Source organism: Halichoerus grypus, chromosome 2, assembly GCF_964656455.1.
Source record: "Halichoerus grypus chromosome 2, mHalGry1.hap1.1, whole genome shotgun sequence".
NCBI classification, from domain to species: domain Eukaryota; kingdom Metazoa; phylum Chordata; class Mammalia; order Carnivora; family Phocidae; genus Halichoerus; species Halichoerus grypus.
The window spans coordinates 79,976,342-79,993,390 of record NC_135713.1 but is presented as its reverse complement, the minus strand read 5'-3'; the positions used below and the strand labels follow the sequence as shown (position 1 = coordinate 79,993,390).

Genomic DNA, 17,049 nt, shown 5'->3' with positions numbered 1-17,049 from the left:
TTATGTTTTTTATTTTAGCCATTCTGACAGGTGCGAGGTGATATCTCATTGTAGTTCTGATTTGCATTTCCCCAATGATGAGTGATGTTGACCATATTTTCATGTGTCTGTTCACCATCTGGATGTGTTCTTTGGAGAAATATCTGTTCATGCCTTCTGTCCATTTTTTAATGGGATTATTTGGTTTTTGGGTGTTGGGTTCTTTATATATTTTGGATACTAGCCCTTTATAGGATATGTCATTTTCAAATATCTTCTCCCATTCCATAGATTGCCTTTTAGTTTTGTTGATTGTTTCCTTCTCTGTGCAGAAACTTTTTATTTTGATGTAGTCCCAGGAGTTTAATTTTGCTTTTATTTCCCTTGCCTCAGGAGACATGTCTAGAAAAATGTTGCTACAGCTGATGTCAGAGACATTACTGCCTGTGTTCTCTTCAAGGATTTTTATAGTTTCAGGTCTCACAGTTAGGTCTTAAATCCATTTTGAGTTTATTTTAGTGTACGGTGAAAGAAAGTGGTCCCTAGATTTTATAGCACGATTTCTGCTTCTTGAGCCAAGCCAACTAGCTAAATCATGGATTTAAGTATCCCACTCCCAGGCTTCTTTTTCTTTTTAGATGGTTGGGTTAAGCTAGATTCAATAAAACTGAAAACAGTAGAAAAGTTTCAAAAAAAGGTGAATTTAACAAACATAGTATTACTACTGTTACCTTTGCTATCTGTGAGATGTTAAAGAAGAAAGATTGTTTGGGGAATGTTAAAGATAGGAGATAAAGCAAATTATAGAAAAATAAGATTTACGTTTTGCTCTATGATCTTAATTTTAACTGAGAAACATATGAATTTGTTTTTGAAAGCATCATTACCTTATATTATTACAGGATAATCAAACCTCATTAGCAGCTCAACTTTCTTTGAAGCCAGTGAAAGAAATAAGTAGTATAAAAATATGGCCTGTGATAGAGCTGTAGAACTGATTATGTTTTCATGAGATTCCACATTCTCAATCCATTTTTTACCTTTATTTTTTATTGTATTTTTTTAGGCAATTACATGGCTACTAAAGATATAAAAATAATCACAGAATAGCTAGATATTATAGTATAGACATATTACAAAACATTAAAATTTTATAGGTAGATTTAAAAAAAATGTTAGCTGTGAAATAATTCAGAAAAATTTGCAAAATAAACCAACATGAAAGAAGTATTTTTTTTTAATTTGCTAAAGGCCAACTGGGGTCAATTCATATGTTTCTTACATTCTTCTATTTTTTTAGCTTTAGCCAAGCAATTTGTAGGTCTAGTTTATCTAAGAGAGTGTGTAACACAAATTAACTCACTTTTATTTCACAAATTCTCCAATGAAGAAAGCTGTGGATTGAACTCTGCTAGAAAAAGAGCCAGAAAGAACTCAAACACACTATCAGACCAAAATACCATATACAGGACACACATGTATGCACTACACAATTTTGTAGGTTCAAAAACAAGACATGCATTCAAAACAGAAATGACAGCTGTGTCATGCAGCTCATCAGCATGCCCCTGCCCCCCATGAAGATTGTGGTTTCTCATACACACAATGCTGGAAACTTAAAAAATATATATCTCTATATATCCGTTCACATCTGAGTTTTTTTTTAAAGACTCAATGATGAACTCAATGGAGAAGACTTTAGTATAAGCAATTTTGAAATACTTTTGCTATTACTCATACTATACTCCTTAAATTGCTGTAATTAGACATTGCATGTTTTAGAGGCTTTAGTAGATTCAGTAGGTTGATAGGATTTTCAATTCATTCTTCAGTTTTACTGATTTCTAGAACTGGCAATCCACACAAGGAGAAATCATCCCAACTGCATTATTCATGGAATGTATTGTCAGTATTAAGAGTGTATAAAAAAAAACACAACTCACAAGATAACTGATTAAGAAACTTTACAACTTTGTGATGCTAAATACTCTGTATTTCCAGTTAATTTATTCCTACTTTTGATAGCATTTTCTTAACATTAATGTTCGTTCTATTTCCTATTTGATTGTTAAACTTTGTTACTAGCTCTTGAAACTCATGTCTTCCATTCTCTATTTTAACACATATAAAATATTTAGTGGAGTTTTGTAAATACAAGCACAAGAATAAACACATGGTTCTTGGGCTAAAGTCTTAAATCCCAAAAGCTTAAAATAGATTATTTCTGTGCTAATAATCAAAGAGAATAGAACTCTTATAATTTTGGTGTGTGAGGATCAATGCAAAAATCATCCTCTATTCCTTCCCTATTCATCATGCTAAATATTAAATGGAATTCTGAAGCCTTTAGTACTGATTTCTGGCCTGCTGCATTTGAATTTTTCTAAATAAGATTTGTTCCTGGATAATTTGTGAAAGTTTGGCATACCATTTTCAAGGCAGCAATATGTTATATATTTCAGACATATAAAAATTTAAAGATACATTGGATCTCTGATTGTTTTTAACTAAAAAACTTTAAATATATTCCAGGGAAACATACAGAGCTAATAGTAGACATGTTACAGAATGGAGAAAATACAGTGATATGCTTCTAATGCATTGTCGTTGTTAAATACCTTCACAGAGCAATACAGATTGATTTTAAGCATATGATCATTCATGTACTAATTTTAAGAACTCAAAAGGAAACTAAATAAGTACTTAATATTGTTTGTGATAACCTCAGGAACTTGAACACTGAAGTAAGGAAAAGAAAAAAAAACCTTAAAATACCTTTCCCTGGACCTTTGAAGTATTCCTTCAAATCCTCATAGACATTCACCCGCAACTCATTGAACAACTACTGGTACAGAAAGCTGGACTAGCTTTGAGGACAGTCATCAAAAGAAAGGTAATCAGAAGCAATAATTATATATATATATATATATATATATTTATGTATATATAAATATAAATAATATAAATATAAATATATAAATAATATATATATATTTATTTATTTTTATTTTTATTTTTTTTAACCAGAAGTGATAGGATAAAAGAGGGAGGTGAGGTGAAGTATGTCAGGTAGGGCAAGTGACAGTGAAGAAAGCCTAGACTTGAGAGAAGGTGAGCTCTGTTGGAGTTTGCATGAATGGGGCAGAGGTTACCAGTGAGGGAATATATGGTGCTCATTGGAGAGCTTTAAAGCCCCTCATCAGAAATTTCCATTTAATTAGAGAAATAAACACAGGTCACTGAACGCTTAGAAGAGAATAAAGAGGACATTATAGGACCTGGCACAATGCTTATAGATGATCAATAAATGTTTTTTGATGCTTGTTCAGCCAACAAATGGTCCTTGTTCAGAGGCTCAAAATCTCATAATTAGTGTTGCTTCACAGTTTTAGAGACCTTAATAAAATAGCTATAAAACTGCTATATAGAACAAAACAAACAAAAGAGAAGCAAATTTGTCTTTGCTAGAAATTTTCATCCTATAAGCATAGGCTTAGAAACCCCGATTCAAATCTAGGACAGCAGACTAGTCGGGATACTGGGGATGCCATGAGAATTTCCCATAGGGGATCTTTCCTACTTCCTGCCCTCCGCCTGAGTCAGTTCACTTCTCCACAACCAACCCCGTGCTCCCAGCTATTGATCACACCCACAAGGAGGAGCAAGTGAAACCACACTGGACACCCTTCTCTCTACTCCTCAGGTGTGACTGAGGTCAGGATGGTCACCAGCCAGAAGCTGGCTCTAGTATAGGCTGCAACGGTCGTGATTTTCTGAGGCATTGAGTCTTCGCTAAGCTACTCACTTCTCTGGTGAAGAAGAGAGAAGCCAGGTGAAAGTCAATGCTGGTGTGGGATGGGAGAAGACTTCCTTTTTCAGTTGTCACAGAGGGATGAATTCAGTGCTATTTGGGACTCTGAAGGGGAGGGCATGAAGTAAAGCAGTGAATGAAAAAACACTTGGCAGTAAAGGATTTTCTTTCAAAAAGCTGGGGTAGTCAAAGGGATTTGAATTGAGAAAATGGCATGAAGATTTCAGGAAGAACTCTTTGTCTTAAGGGCAAATGGGGCTGGAGAGAGACAATGAGGAAAACGGAAAAGGAAGAAAAGATGAACAATACCAGATTTTTGATGAGCAACTGTTTCATGCAACCCACCTGTTTTCTTCCTATTCATGTTTGATAAATCACTGACGATCAGCAGTCAGGGACTGTAATACTTTTAAAGGACGTTTTTCTAATTAGAAAGACATTGTGCTGAAATAACAACTTGGAGCAACTATGGAGATGGAAAGATTTTTATAAGAATTGTTGAAGAACAAACAGTGTTGGGAACCACTTTGCATGTGCTGACACACATTTGTGTACAAGTTAGGGTAACTCAGCAGCTTCATCTTGGTCCCAACTTGATCTCTCAAGCCCTCAGTTTGATGTTAGAGCACTTAGTAAATATCCCTTTTCTGCAAAAATTCAGCAGACCCTCCATCATCAAATCACCCAAATAACTACATCAGCCACGATATCCTTCTAATTTCCAGTCATATTGCCAGTAGGGATGGTTTGGGATACGTAAGACCTCAGGCACTTAGGTATTTTCATTTATGAAGTGCTGTTCTTCATTAAAAGAACAAAGAATCTCAAAACAAGATTCTATCACTAAGTTTTGTTGATTTTACCTCTTATACATAAATCTGCTGATTTCTTTCCATCTCTACCTCGGACAATCCTAATCCAGACCTCCATCACCTTCCACCAGGATTTTTGCCATAATTGGTCCTAACTGGTCTCCAAGTATCCATTCTCTTCCTTCCATCTGTTTTCCACAATGTAGCTACACAGCTATTTTCAAAAGGCAAAAATGATTATGCCACTTCTGATTTATAGACTCCCCCTTGCTCTTTGCAGAATGACCACAAACCTTAACTTGGCCAACAGTCCCTACACAGTCTGGGTATCCCCTTTCCACTGTCATCATTTGTCATGATCTCCCACACTGTCCTTTGCTTCCACCTTTTCTCAGCTCCAGGACGTTTTCAATTCCTGGAATGCGGCATTGTTTCTCTGGTCACAGGGCCTTTGCACATGCTGTTTCCTCTGCTTGAATACATTCTCTTTTCCTGGTTTTTGTCTTATTAGCTCCTATTCACACTTTAGACCTCAGGTCCCATTTGACTTCCTTAGAGAATTCCTGTCCCCCTAACTAGACCAAATTCTACTGTATTTGCTCTTAACAGCAACACACCCCTCTCTTTCGCAGAACTCAAAACAGTCATCATGTTAAATTTCCTTCAGTAATTATTTGATCCCTGAATTCTCCTCTGGATAGAAGTTCTATAGGATCCTAAGGGTCTTGCATAGAACCTGGCTTATAGTAGGCTTTGGCCAATACTAGGATTATTTGGATAAAGTAATAAACAGACACATAATTTATTCCTAGGTATGGATTAGCCAGCTAGGATATACTCCTTGGCTTGTACTGGGTGATGTATTGTACTATACTGCATACTTGTGCTGCATAATGTATTCTGAATTGGGGACTTCTACAATGATGGGATTCTATTTCTAAATATTCTCTGTAAAAAAATTTCCTCACCTACCCTTCCCTTCGCACACATGGGCCTATGCATATGCACACTTACGTGCATTTTTTTTGTGGTGCTAAGTTCTCACAGTAGGTTTTTATAGGACTTGTTAGAAAAGAGAAAGTTATTCCTCACTGACTTAAGTATGGATAAGTAAATCATACTCAGTAAATACAGTATATGAATACATGTGCTTATTGTTTAATTTTTAGAAAGGATAGAGAAAAACATTTGTTGAAAAGGGTGCATTTTTCAATGAGTTTAAAACGGTTCCAAATTTGAAGTTGGGATTCACTATTCTAATCTACAATCCAGGGGAAAATGTCAATAACACCTTTCCAGCAGACAACATATACCAACTTTAGTCATGCATTATTTTAAGACAGCAATACACACAGTGCTGAAATAGGGTATTTGGACTTGCCGAAAAAAAATTATGTTTACTCCTAAAATGTGTTCTAATCAAAACTAGTGGGAGCAGCTCCCAGTACATGAAAGCACACTGAGTCTACTAAATAATCTCTGGTAAATTGTGGCAGGAAGTGCACTGGCAAGCATACCGATGCAGGTCAGACCTGGTATTTTTTAATGCCACTTCAACATGCTGGAGTAATTGGCTCCTCTGTATCCCTTGTCAGTTTGTCACAACAGCATGGTGTGCAAGGAAGTACAGACAGCCAGTGCTGGAAAATGGGTAACACCGATATGGAAGCCCATCAAGAAGATGAAAAGTGTTCACTTCTCATTCAGCAAACAAATACCAGAAAGCAGAAACTCTATTATAATTTCACCTCATTTTTCTTTGTTATGGTACGCCTGATAGTACGGTCAAAATAGTAGAGTCTGGATACCTCAATGTGGAATTCCAAATATTCGCTTCAGTAGCAAATGTATTCCCTGAATGCATACTGCCATTTGCCTACAACATAACATGTCTGAAATTGGGAAATGAAATTATAATAAAAGATGCAAACGTGTCCCTTATTTACTACAAGAAGTTCCGATCTGGAGCATAGAACAGGAAATTTGAATTGAAAAAGATATAAAACGCAGGGACTAGAGATACCCAGGATACTTACGGAAACAAAGAACAGGCCCGATTTTCATACGCTGCTTCTCTTTATTATCACCTCTGGGTTCAAAGAAGGCTCACGACATTCCACCAAGTGAGAGCAAGAAAGCACTCCTACTAGGCTGTGGGGCAACTTACCACATCCCTGTGTTCTCCTTCTTTAGGGGTAAGGATGATGGAGAGCAAAATGACTCCAAGGTAATGGTCAGGATAATGGGGATCTTTCAATGTTAGGGTCACATCTGTGGGCCTATGAGATAAAATATTAAGACTGTGAGCAGTTGTTAAGTGGATAAGCCAAAAATATGTTCTATATTGACAATTTATTATTTTTAAGAAGAAAGTCAATTTTGTCTTCTTTACTTTCCTGGTACAAATTCTGTTGCTATTGAAATATCATTAATGCACTAAGTTATCCAATCAATTGTGGATCAGCTGGCAATACTTGGGTTCAGTGCAGAAGTCTCAGTCCTTCCTGGGGTTCTAGAAGACCGAGAAACTATAACAGTATTGAGAAATCTATAAGTCCTTTTTTTAGGATCTCTAAACACACAGAAAGCAAAGCCAGCTATTTTCTATCAATTTGAGACTAACAAGTAAATGAGGGTCATTTACAGACCACTACATGATTTAGAGTAAACAGATGAGTGGGAAAAAGGGAAAAGATAAAGTATAAAAAATATAATAGACATCATAGACATAATTTTAAAACAATGTGTTACTATTTTTAACAGACCCCATTGTTTAAAATAATGCTTCTGTATGTTTTGGCTGTTTAAACCTATGCCTAAACAATTTTTCATTGTTTAAAATAATGCTTCTGTATGTTTTGGCTGTTTAAACCTATGCCTAAACAATTTTTAGGTTCAGAAACACAAGGAGATCAATGCTTAAGGAGTTGGTGAATACTTAGAAAGCTTTAGAATTACGTAGTTTTGAGGAAGAGACTATGAATTACTCAGTATTACCCAGGTTCACTTCTACAAATAATACAAAACACACATTCAACTAACAATGGTTAGGTAATATCTCCTTTCCATATTTCAATTAAATAAATATTTTAATTTCAACAAATGCATGTTAAGTTTTATTGTATATAGGTATATATGATATATACATAAATATATTTTATATATAATTTGATTTGGTTCATTTTGTTGAACAAACAGGGGTTCATGCCCTCCGTAAACTTAAGGGACTGTGGAATATTCAATACTGAACTTAAATCTTTAAATGTTGGCAAATTAGGGATGTTCCCTTACTTGTTCAGTCACTTATTCTTTTCATTCATAAAACATATATTAAACACGTACGAAATACTACACACTGTGCTAAGTTCTGGGTGAAAACCAAATGTCAAGATCAAAGATAATATCATTATCTTCAGGGAGCTTAATTAGTAAATGATACAGTCAGAGTCTAGTATCAGGGAGAAGGCTGGGTGAGGAAAGCTGGTCCAAATAAGAATTTTCAATCCTGTCTGCACATCAGAATCCATTGGGGAGCTTTAAAAAAGTGCACATTCCCTAATTCTACCCACGATGACCCCGGTTCTATAGATCAAGGGTGGGGAGTGGAAATTTATATTATTTGTAAAGCTCTTGGGTGATTTTCCCATACAACCAGGATTGACAACAGGAGATACTTTTTATTGCTAAGATATTATAATACCAGGAGACTCTTTCACACGATGCTTCATTTGCCAAGTCAAGGAGTAATGTTATGAAAAAAAAATGAACAGTTATCTGATGTCAGAGGTTTTAACTGAAACATGAAAAACTAGACTGATGATACAATGTTATAAGAGCTGTGATACAAATTGCTCCACTAGCAATTTAGTTACAACTAATCACTGTGGTTTGACAATTGGTTCCTTTTGTCTTGAGAAATTCATGTTAAGCATTATAGAATACATGTATATATTATACATACATATATGTTTTTACATGGGGTTACAGTTTGATTCGGTTCATTTTCCTCTAATGATTACATATAAAATTAATAGAAAAAACTTCATTACATTTTTATAATGATTACATGATAAAGATTTAAGAACATTTGCGATTGCTTTATGATGATTACCTATTGTTTCCTTTCAAAGTAAAATCTTAATGCATTATATAGTAGGATAAATATTTATATGGCTACTACCATTATCCATTTATCTGTACCCAGGGACTATTGATTTATACATAGAATGTAATGGTATATATCAGCTAGTGATTTTGAAAAGCAGTAATTTGGGATGTTTATGTGGTTTTGAGAAGAAGGAATGATTAAATACATACAATAAGTAATGTGGCAAAATAAACACCAAATGCTTGTATATAATCTCTTTTTATTTTCTTAATCATCTCATATTTTTTCCATTTAAAGTTATTTTTCATCAGTGATTTATCTTTAATAGAGAACAAGAGAAATTTATGCTCTGTGATTAAATCCAGCAATTTGCATAGCCTTTAACAGAAGTCTACAGAGAAAATAACTGTGGCCTTTATAAAAGAACGCCACAGTCCATTCTGGTTGGAGCTCAGTTTTCATGATAATGGACTACATAAAATACCATCTAGGGCACGTCCTTCCTCCGTGGTGAGGGAGGGGAGCCAGCAATCACCTACGCTCTACCGTTAGTCAGCCTGCGCGAAGCTCTAGGTTGGAATGGAGGACATGAAGGAGGTACAGGAAAGTCTGCTCTTTTGTCCAGTCCATGACAAAAATGACTATTGAGAGACCAATAAACCGTCAAACGTGCTCAAATGTAGCTGACTATAATACATAAGGGGGTGTTCTACTATTTCTATTTCATTTGTATTTAAAATATAAAGTAGTGATCCAGCCCATTACTCTGCTTTCTTGCATTCCACTTGTCCTGCCACATGATGTACATAATCAACTAAAACATCTTAAAACCATCAAAGATCTCACAGCTTCCTTTGCAATCTATCCTAGCATTGCTGGACCCTTTTAAGACATATTTTCCCTCTCTCTAGTATTAATTAATTCTAAGCTCCCAGTTGAAATGCATTTTTAAAAATATAAGCCCATAATTAGGTACGAGGAATGACTAATATTAGTAATAATTATATAACTTTACAAATAATCAAGCAATGATGAACTAATCTAACTGAGAAAATACAACTAATCTTTCTCCATGTTTGAGTCACTCTTCGATAACATAGGATTACCAGTGATGGCAAAATTAGATTGTACTTGGGCTCAGGTGATAAGGGAATGGCTGTTTTTGAAGCAAGGTATACGTTTTATTTCCTATACAGTGACCTGATTCTTAAATTAATAATTTTGACTAACATGTATAATCTACTTTATGTCCACTACAACCATACCAGACATATGAAAAGTAAGGAATGTGTCTCTTATCTCTAGATTCCTGGAGCCTAGCACAGTGCTGGAAGACAAAGCAGGTGTCTAAGAATTTTTCTGCTGAATAGTTGTTGTTGAATGAGATAGTCAAGGAAGACATTATTATTTCCACTGGGTAGATAAGAGAGATGAACTTGAAAAAGGCTGGCTAGCATGAAGGCTTACAACAACAAATGAGAGAACAGTGACTTGACCCCAGATCTGCTGACACTTTCTATTACACAGGTCCAGCTTCACAACAAGACATAGTGAGGGGCGCCTGGGTGGCTCAGTCGTTAAGCATCTGTCTTTGGCTCAGATCATGATCTCCTGGGATCGAGCCCCGCATAGGGCTCCCTGCTCCACGGGGAGCCTGCTTCTCCCTCTCTCACTCCCCCTGCTTATGTTCCCTCTCTCGCTGTGTCTCTCTCTGTCAAATAAATAAATAAAATCTTTAAAAAAAAAAAAGACGTAGTGATATTATAATGGTTCAAAAGTTACCTGTGTAGGGGGCGCCTGGGTGGCTCAGTTGGTTAAGCGACTGCCTTCAGCTCAGGTCATGATCCTGGAGTCCCTGGATCGAGTCCCGCATCGGGCTCCCTGCTCGGCAGGGAGCCTGCTTCTCCCTCTGACCCTCCCCCGTCTCATGTGCTCTCTCTCCCTCTCTCATTCTCTCTGTCTCAAATAAATAAATAAAATCTTAAAAAAAAAAAAAAAAGTTACCTGTTTAACTCCAATTGTGTGAGATCCAGAAACGCCGAGCCCATAAAGTCATCTTGTAGTCCAAAATCATAGTCAAATACCTAAGAAGCCAAAGAGACAAGGCATTATTAGAAATAATTCCAATATAAGCTTTAAGTGAAAATATCTCGATTATAAAATACTGGTTGTCTATGTCACCAAAAGCAATGAAACTTATTATTTATTTTTAAAAATTACTTTGTTTGAAATGTTAGGGTCTCACAAAATATTCAAAGGAAACTACCTTTAATTTTGTGCTTAAAATTGCTATTTTATATCAAATAGAACTTTAAGGAAGATGAATAACAAAATCAAATAAATATAGTAAATCATCAAAAATCTGAGGAACATAAGCTTAGAATATTTCCCCCATATTATTAGCATTACTGAAAGGAAAAATAAGTTGGTATGAAATTCAACAAATATGTCTTCCTCAGTGGGTTACTGGTGATGATAATATAATTCTAATCTCTTTGCATTTTTCAGGTCACTGAAGATAAATTCTCTGATATTATAGGAAAATGCTGTTTTAAATATACAAATAAGTAAAAATTGAGGTGTTGTTATTAAAGCATTTTGTAAAGTCATGTTAAGGTTAAGTCAAATCAAGTTTTTATCATCACAAGCAAGGCTAGGAAATAATATTAACGTAACTACCAGCAACAAGCAGAAAGGAAAAGAAAAGAATGTATTTCTTCCTTCTGTCAGAACTATTTATCCAGTATCTTCTCTATGCCTTTCATGTTTCTTATCCATACTATGATGAATAAGAAAGCAGCACCCCTGATCTCTTGCGACCTGCATTTAGGAGCTGAGATGGTCCATAAAAACCCAAATAGATAGATATATTTAGTGATGAGTGCCGTGGACACAAATGTCTAAGGGGGTGTGTTGGGAGCTGCTATTTTAGATTGGAGGTCCAGGAAGCCCTTTTGGAGGAAGTCTGCACCTAGAGACCGGAATAATGAGAAGGATTAAGCCAGTTTGGGAAGATCACTCCCAGGCAGGACAAACAGGAGGTGATTAGCATATGCAAGGGTCATCCAGAAGCCAGTGTGGTTGAAGCAGACTGAGAAAGATGGACAGTGGAAGAAGGCTGGAGACACGGCTCAGGGCTAGATCAGTTAGGGCCATGTCCAAAAAACTCTAAGTAAATGGGAGTTGGCTAACTTCCAGCCACTTATTAATTTTCTTACTCATTCATCTCCTCTGCCAATATTGATCAAGTATTCGTTATGTACCAGACAATATGCTAGGTGCTGTGTAAGCAGTGGTGAGCAACCTGACACGGCCAATGCTTACCGTTTAGTGAGGGAGACAGATGCTAGAGAAGGAAGTGCACAGGTGATATGTAATTACCAATTGTGTTAAGTGTTGTAAAGAACAGATTGTGAAAAGAATAAAAATAACAATAGAGATCAGGGAAAACTTTTAAGATGGAAGAAAGATGCTCCTAGATAAAGTTGGGGGCCGTGCTTCCTGACCCTTTCAAATAGAAAGTCTTTGTATTGTACACTGCAGTAAATGAGCATGGACAAGGAAGCCAGCTCTTGAATGGATGAACCAGGCCATCGAACCCTCCAGGATGCGAGAATCCATTAGGCTGAGAGAATCCACAGCCCAGTACTCTGGTGCCCAAATCAGCACAACTGTGCTCAATAGTTAGAAAGCTTGAAGGAGAGGGAACAGTATGTGTATAGCAGCTGGTTTTTCTCTAGACTAAGTATACTTCAAGTTAAACTTATTATGTAAAAAATTGATATTTAAACCAAAAGATAAACACTTTGCATTACAAAAGCATTCTTAAATTTGAAGAGTCACAAGGGGATTTATTTAAGTGATAAATTCCCTTAATGCCTTCTAAATTATTCAATTTACAGTCATTTGATTTACATACAACCTTTCAGGAGTACATTTGTTATAGAAAGCACAGTGCTCCTGCAATAAATATTCTCCTTGATCAATTACACTTCTGAGCTCTAGTCATCCGCTCAGTGGCATATCACATGAGTATACTGCAACATCTCAGGCAAAGGACATGTCAGTGTCTGCAGGTGGCTGCAATAGGGTATTTTACAACATAAAATTTACACTAAAAATTAAATAAATTTCTTATGCAACCTCTTCTAACTGTATCACCCTAAGGCTTAAAATCTTGGGACTCTAGTGATAATGAGACCATCTGGGGTACATCCAGACATGTGAAGTGGAGAGCTGTGAATCCAGTGAACTGGCTAAAAGAGACATCCCAGCTGGGTGATGGAATATTCGAACTCTCTTTACTCTCGTGGTGAAAGTCTTTCCTACAGTCCTAATGCTAGGTGCTTACTTTACTTCTCCTATTACTTAGCAAGGGCATCCATATGGGAAAGAATGGAACCACCAGAATCCATTCATTAATGAAATTATTAGTGATGCTACTTGGTTCTATGCTCTATAAACTACTTGTCAGAAGGAGCATTGCTGTAGGGGGAGTTTCAGAAATACAGAGCACAGAGAAGAGAGAAAATAGGGAAACATACTCCCACTGCAATAAGAACACGCACAGTTAACACTGATTAATGTTTATTCAATATTTGCTATCCGTTAGGCACTGTTATCTATTAAACATGTCACGGAAATTTTTTTTAAGATTTTATTTATTTATTTGTCAGAGAGAGAGAGAAAGTGAGAGCACAAGCAGGGGGAGCGGCAGGCAGAAGGAGAAGCAGACTCCCCACTGAGCCGGGAGCCCGACGTGGGGCTCCATCACAGGACCCTGGGATCATGACCTGAGCGGAAGGCAGACACTTAATTGACTGAGCCACCCGGGCACCCCTGCTATGGAGATTTTTAAATTTATGTCTTACACAACTCAGTGAACAGGGTATTGTTGTGTCCATTTTTCAGACGAGAAATCCAAAGCTTGAAAAGTTTATGTTACTTCCCCCCAAAATTCAGGGCTTGGAAGAGGTCAGATTCAGATTCTATAGTACAGGATGCTCTGTTCAGAATAGAACACACTGAAATTTAACAAATACGACTTGGCCACCCACTGTGAGTGAACTCCTGCAAATTCAGACATGAACAGTTTAGATGGGATCCTTGCTTTCACGGAGCCTCCCCTGGGAGAGGTGGAAACCTTGGGTAACATTAGATAAAAGTTGCTCAGGCTCCGTTAACACCTCTCTTCATTCTCACGTGAGTTTAGAACAACATGTGTTTTATTCTAATCAATGAATTTATTTAACATCTCGATTCAATTGTCTTCCAAGAAAAATTGCATCAGGGAGTACACCAGCTAAAATGCTTTTGGGATATAAGTAACAGAAAACTCAACTCCCATGAATGGGAATTTGTTAGCTCAGATGACTGAAATGCCCATAGGTGCTTATGACTTCAGGGGAGTTTTCAACTGCCAGTTCAAAAGATTCCTATATCTATTCATTCAGTTACTTGAGAAATATTTGGTCAGGATCTACAATGTGCCAAATGTTGTTCCAGGCACTGGAAATACGGCAGTGAATGGGATAAAGTCTCTGATTTCTTGGGGCTTACATATGGGCAGGGTATAGACAATAAACAAATGCATGTTAGGTAGTAATAAGTGTCATGGAGAAAAATATCTCAGGGTATGGGAGTGATGAGAAATGCTATTTACAGAAGATGTTTAGGAGGACAATCAGAGAGAGTGGCATTCGAATAAAGAGGCATAATGAGAATAGGATATGGAAAGGGATCCAGATCACATAATGTGAACCAAGATATAAGATTCTACTCAAATATGTCCATAACTCATTTTCATACCCAGGAAGCTTCAAAATACTCATTTCACTATACAAGAATAATTAAACTCTGAATTATAGTATTGACATTGTAAAACAAAGAAAATAAAACCTAACTGCGACCATTGCGATTAGTCATCTTTAGTGGAAAAAAGTTAAGTTGCATAATTGCTGGGTGGACATAGGAAACACTGAGTCCCTCTAAGTCTCTCTCACCTATAAAATGGGGATGAGGATAGTTACTTGTCAGGTATTGTGAGGTTTACATGAGATGAAGTAGGCCTGGCACCTACCATGGTGCTCAAGAAATTGTAGTTATTATTATGATGAGAAGATGTGACCACAGATTCCATCTTCCCAAGACTCAATAACTTCCTATGTTCTCTGCCTATAAACCAAAAGCAAGTATGGTCACACTTGTTTATTTCCTTGTTTTGTTTTGCTATTGATTTTTGTTGTTGTTGTCTAAAACCGTTGAGATTCTTGATTCATGCATTTAGGAAGTATTATTGAACCATACAAGACAAAATGTCTAAGATAATATAAGCATCTAACTTTGGAATAATTTGGTTTGGGTGCTGTGTAGTTTAGGGCTAGAAACATTTTCATTCCAACTACTCAGTTGTTTCCATTTAAAAGTCTAGAAAAGTGGCTCCCTACCCAAGCAGTGCATCAGAATAACCTGCTGTGTTTTAAAAATACAGAAGATTGGACTCTACCTCAGAGGTCCTGAATCAAAGTCTTTAGGGAAGACACTTGAATAAAAAAAAAGAACCACAAACAAAAATAAAACAAAAAAACCCCTTTATGGATAATTCTGATGTACAGCCAGAGTTGATGATCATTGGTATATGACATTCTTTTAGGACCCTTAAGACCTAGTGAGAAATAATTTTGTATAAGATAGCAATATGGTCTTTAATTTGAACCATGTTTAAGGATTTCTTTTTTTGAGAGAGAGAGAGAAAGTGCATGTGCGAGCATGGGGGCAGGGGCAGAGGGAGAGGGAGAGAATCTTCGAGCAGACTTCCCGCCGAGCACAGAGCCATGCAAGACTGATCTCACCACCTTGAGATCATGACCTGAGCTGAAATCAAGAGTCATATGCTTAACCACCTGAGGCACCCTGGCACCTCAAGGACTTTCCGATTTCAAATCCTAAACTTGGATAGATAGGAGTTACTTAAGGAATTGTCAATTTTGGTAAAATAACAGTCTTAGAAACAGTAATCTGACCCCCAAACAGAATCACCTTCCTAATTACCAAAAACTTTCTATTATTTAGAAAAGACTCCAATCTAATACCCAGATTTCTAGCCTATGATTAGGCCAAACAAGTAGCAATTTACACAAACATTTCCCCTGTCTATTATTTTTCTCTCTTCTTCTGTAACTCTGGGGGTTCACTGTGTACCTTGGATAATAGTGTCAGTGAGATGAAAATCGAGAATTTAATTCAATTCAACTGAAATGGACGCTGAATTTACCCTATTCTCTAAGATGTGTGCAGGAGCATCCCTGTGGCAGGCCTCAGTTAATAGCATTGCATTTAGGGTGGCTCAGTCGGTTAAGCCTCTGCCTTCGGCTCAGGTCATGATCCCAGGGTCCTGGGGTCAAGCCCCATGTTGGGCTCCCTGCTCAGCGGGAGCTTACTTCTCCCTCTCCCTCTGCCCCTCCCCTCCCCACTTGTGCTCTCTCACTCACTCACTCACTCTCTCTCTCAAATAAAATCTTTAAGAAAATAGCATTGAATTTAAACCCCCAGCCTCTACTACTACCTTATAAATATATTTCAAGTCTATTCCTATAAACTTGTTTTCACCTGCCCTTACTATGAAGTCATTTGGAGCAGAAGGAATATTCTCATTAAAATTAAAATCTACATGAACTCCAACCAATTGGAAAGTATGTTATTATTTATTTTGTGTCTAGTTTTTTTAAAATGACAGTTCCAAGATTTTTTTGGGAAAAAAAATCTGTTTTTTCTAGAATTGGTAAAAGCACTGCAACTTTAATGCAATTTTATAACCTTGGCTCAGAACTGACTTTTGTTTCCCTTGGTAATCCTTACATTGATAGAAATCAGATTACAGGGTACACACGGACTTCTTTTTCCTTTAACTGTAGACGGGAGGGTTGCAGACAATATTTTCTAACCATCCAGTACATGGATGCATTTTCGTATCACCTGTCACTATAGAATCAGTTCATCCCTAAGAGATCTTTCAGGCAAGATTAATCTCCCAGCATGGAGGATATAGGCATCACATCAAAATCAAGTCAGTCAATCACACAAGGCTGTGTAGAGACAATGAAAAGAATGCAGTGTTCATGAAATTCTAGTAACTCAAAATATTTCCGCCAATGTATTTTGTTTAGGTCTCTGTGTGTGTAAGGTTAGGCAAAAAGCAGATAACATAAAAAATGGAAAAAATAAAGCAAAAAGTTAGAGATTTTTCTCAAAAGAAGCCCTAGCACTTTACAGAAAATGAAAATCAAGTGAAAAATAGGAAAGCATATTTAAAAGCATAAAATAGTACATAAAAATATTGT

At 36.6% G+C, this 17,049-nt stretch overlaps 1 protein-coding gene across 13 annotated transcripts in view; it reads right to left on the bottom strand.

Annotated features, from left to right (window-relative positions):
- Nucleotides 1–17,049, bottom strand: part of MCTP1 (multiple C2 and transmembrane domain containing 1) — a 506,871-nt gene that overhangs the window by 224,655 nt on the left and 265,167 nt on the right. For all 13 annotated transcript variants that reach the window (XR_013445693.1, XM_078067058.1, XM_078067054.1 and 10 more), the window contains exons 4-5: nucleotides 10,715–10,794; nucleotides 6,770–6,881 (exon numbers count right to left, since the gene is read on the bottom strand). Coding sequence is in view for 12 of the 13 variants with exons in the window: in XM_078067058.1 (XP_077923184.1) it covers nucleotides 6,770–6,881; nucleotides 10,715–10,794 (192 nt within the window). In the remaining variant the exon portion in view is untranslated. The remainder of the gene's footprint in view (nucleotides 1–6,769; nucleotides 6,882–10,714; nucleotides 10,795–17,049) is intronic.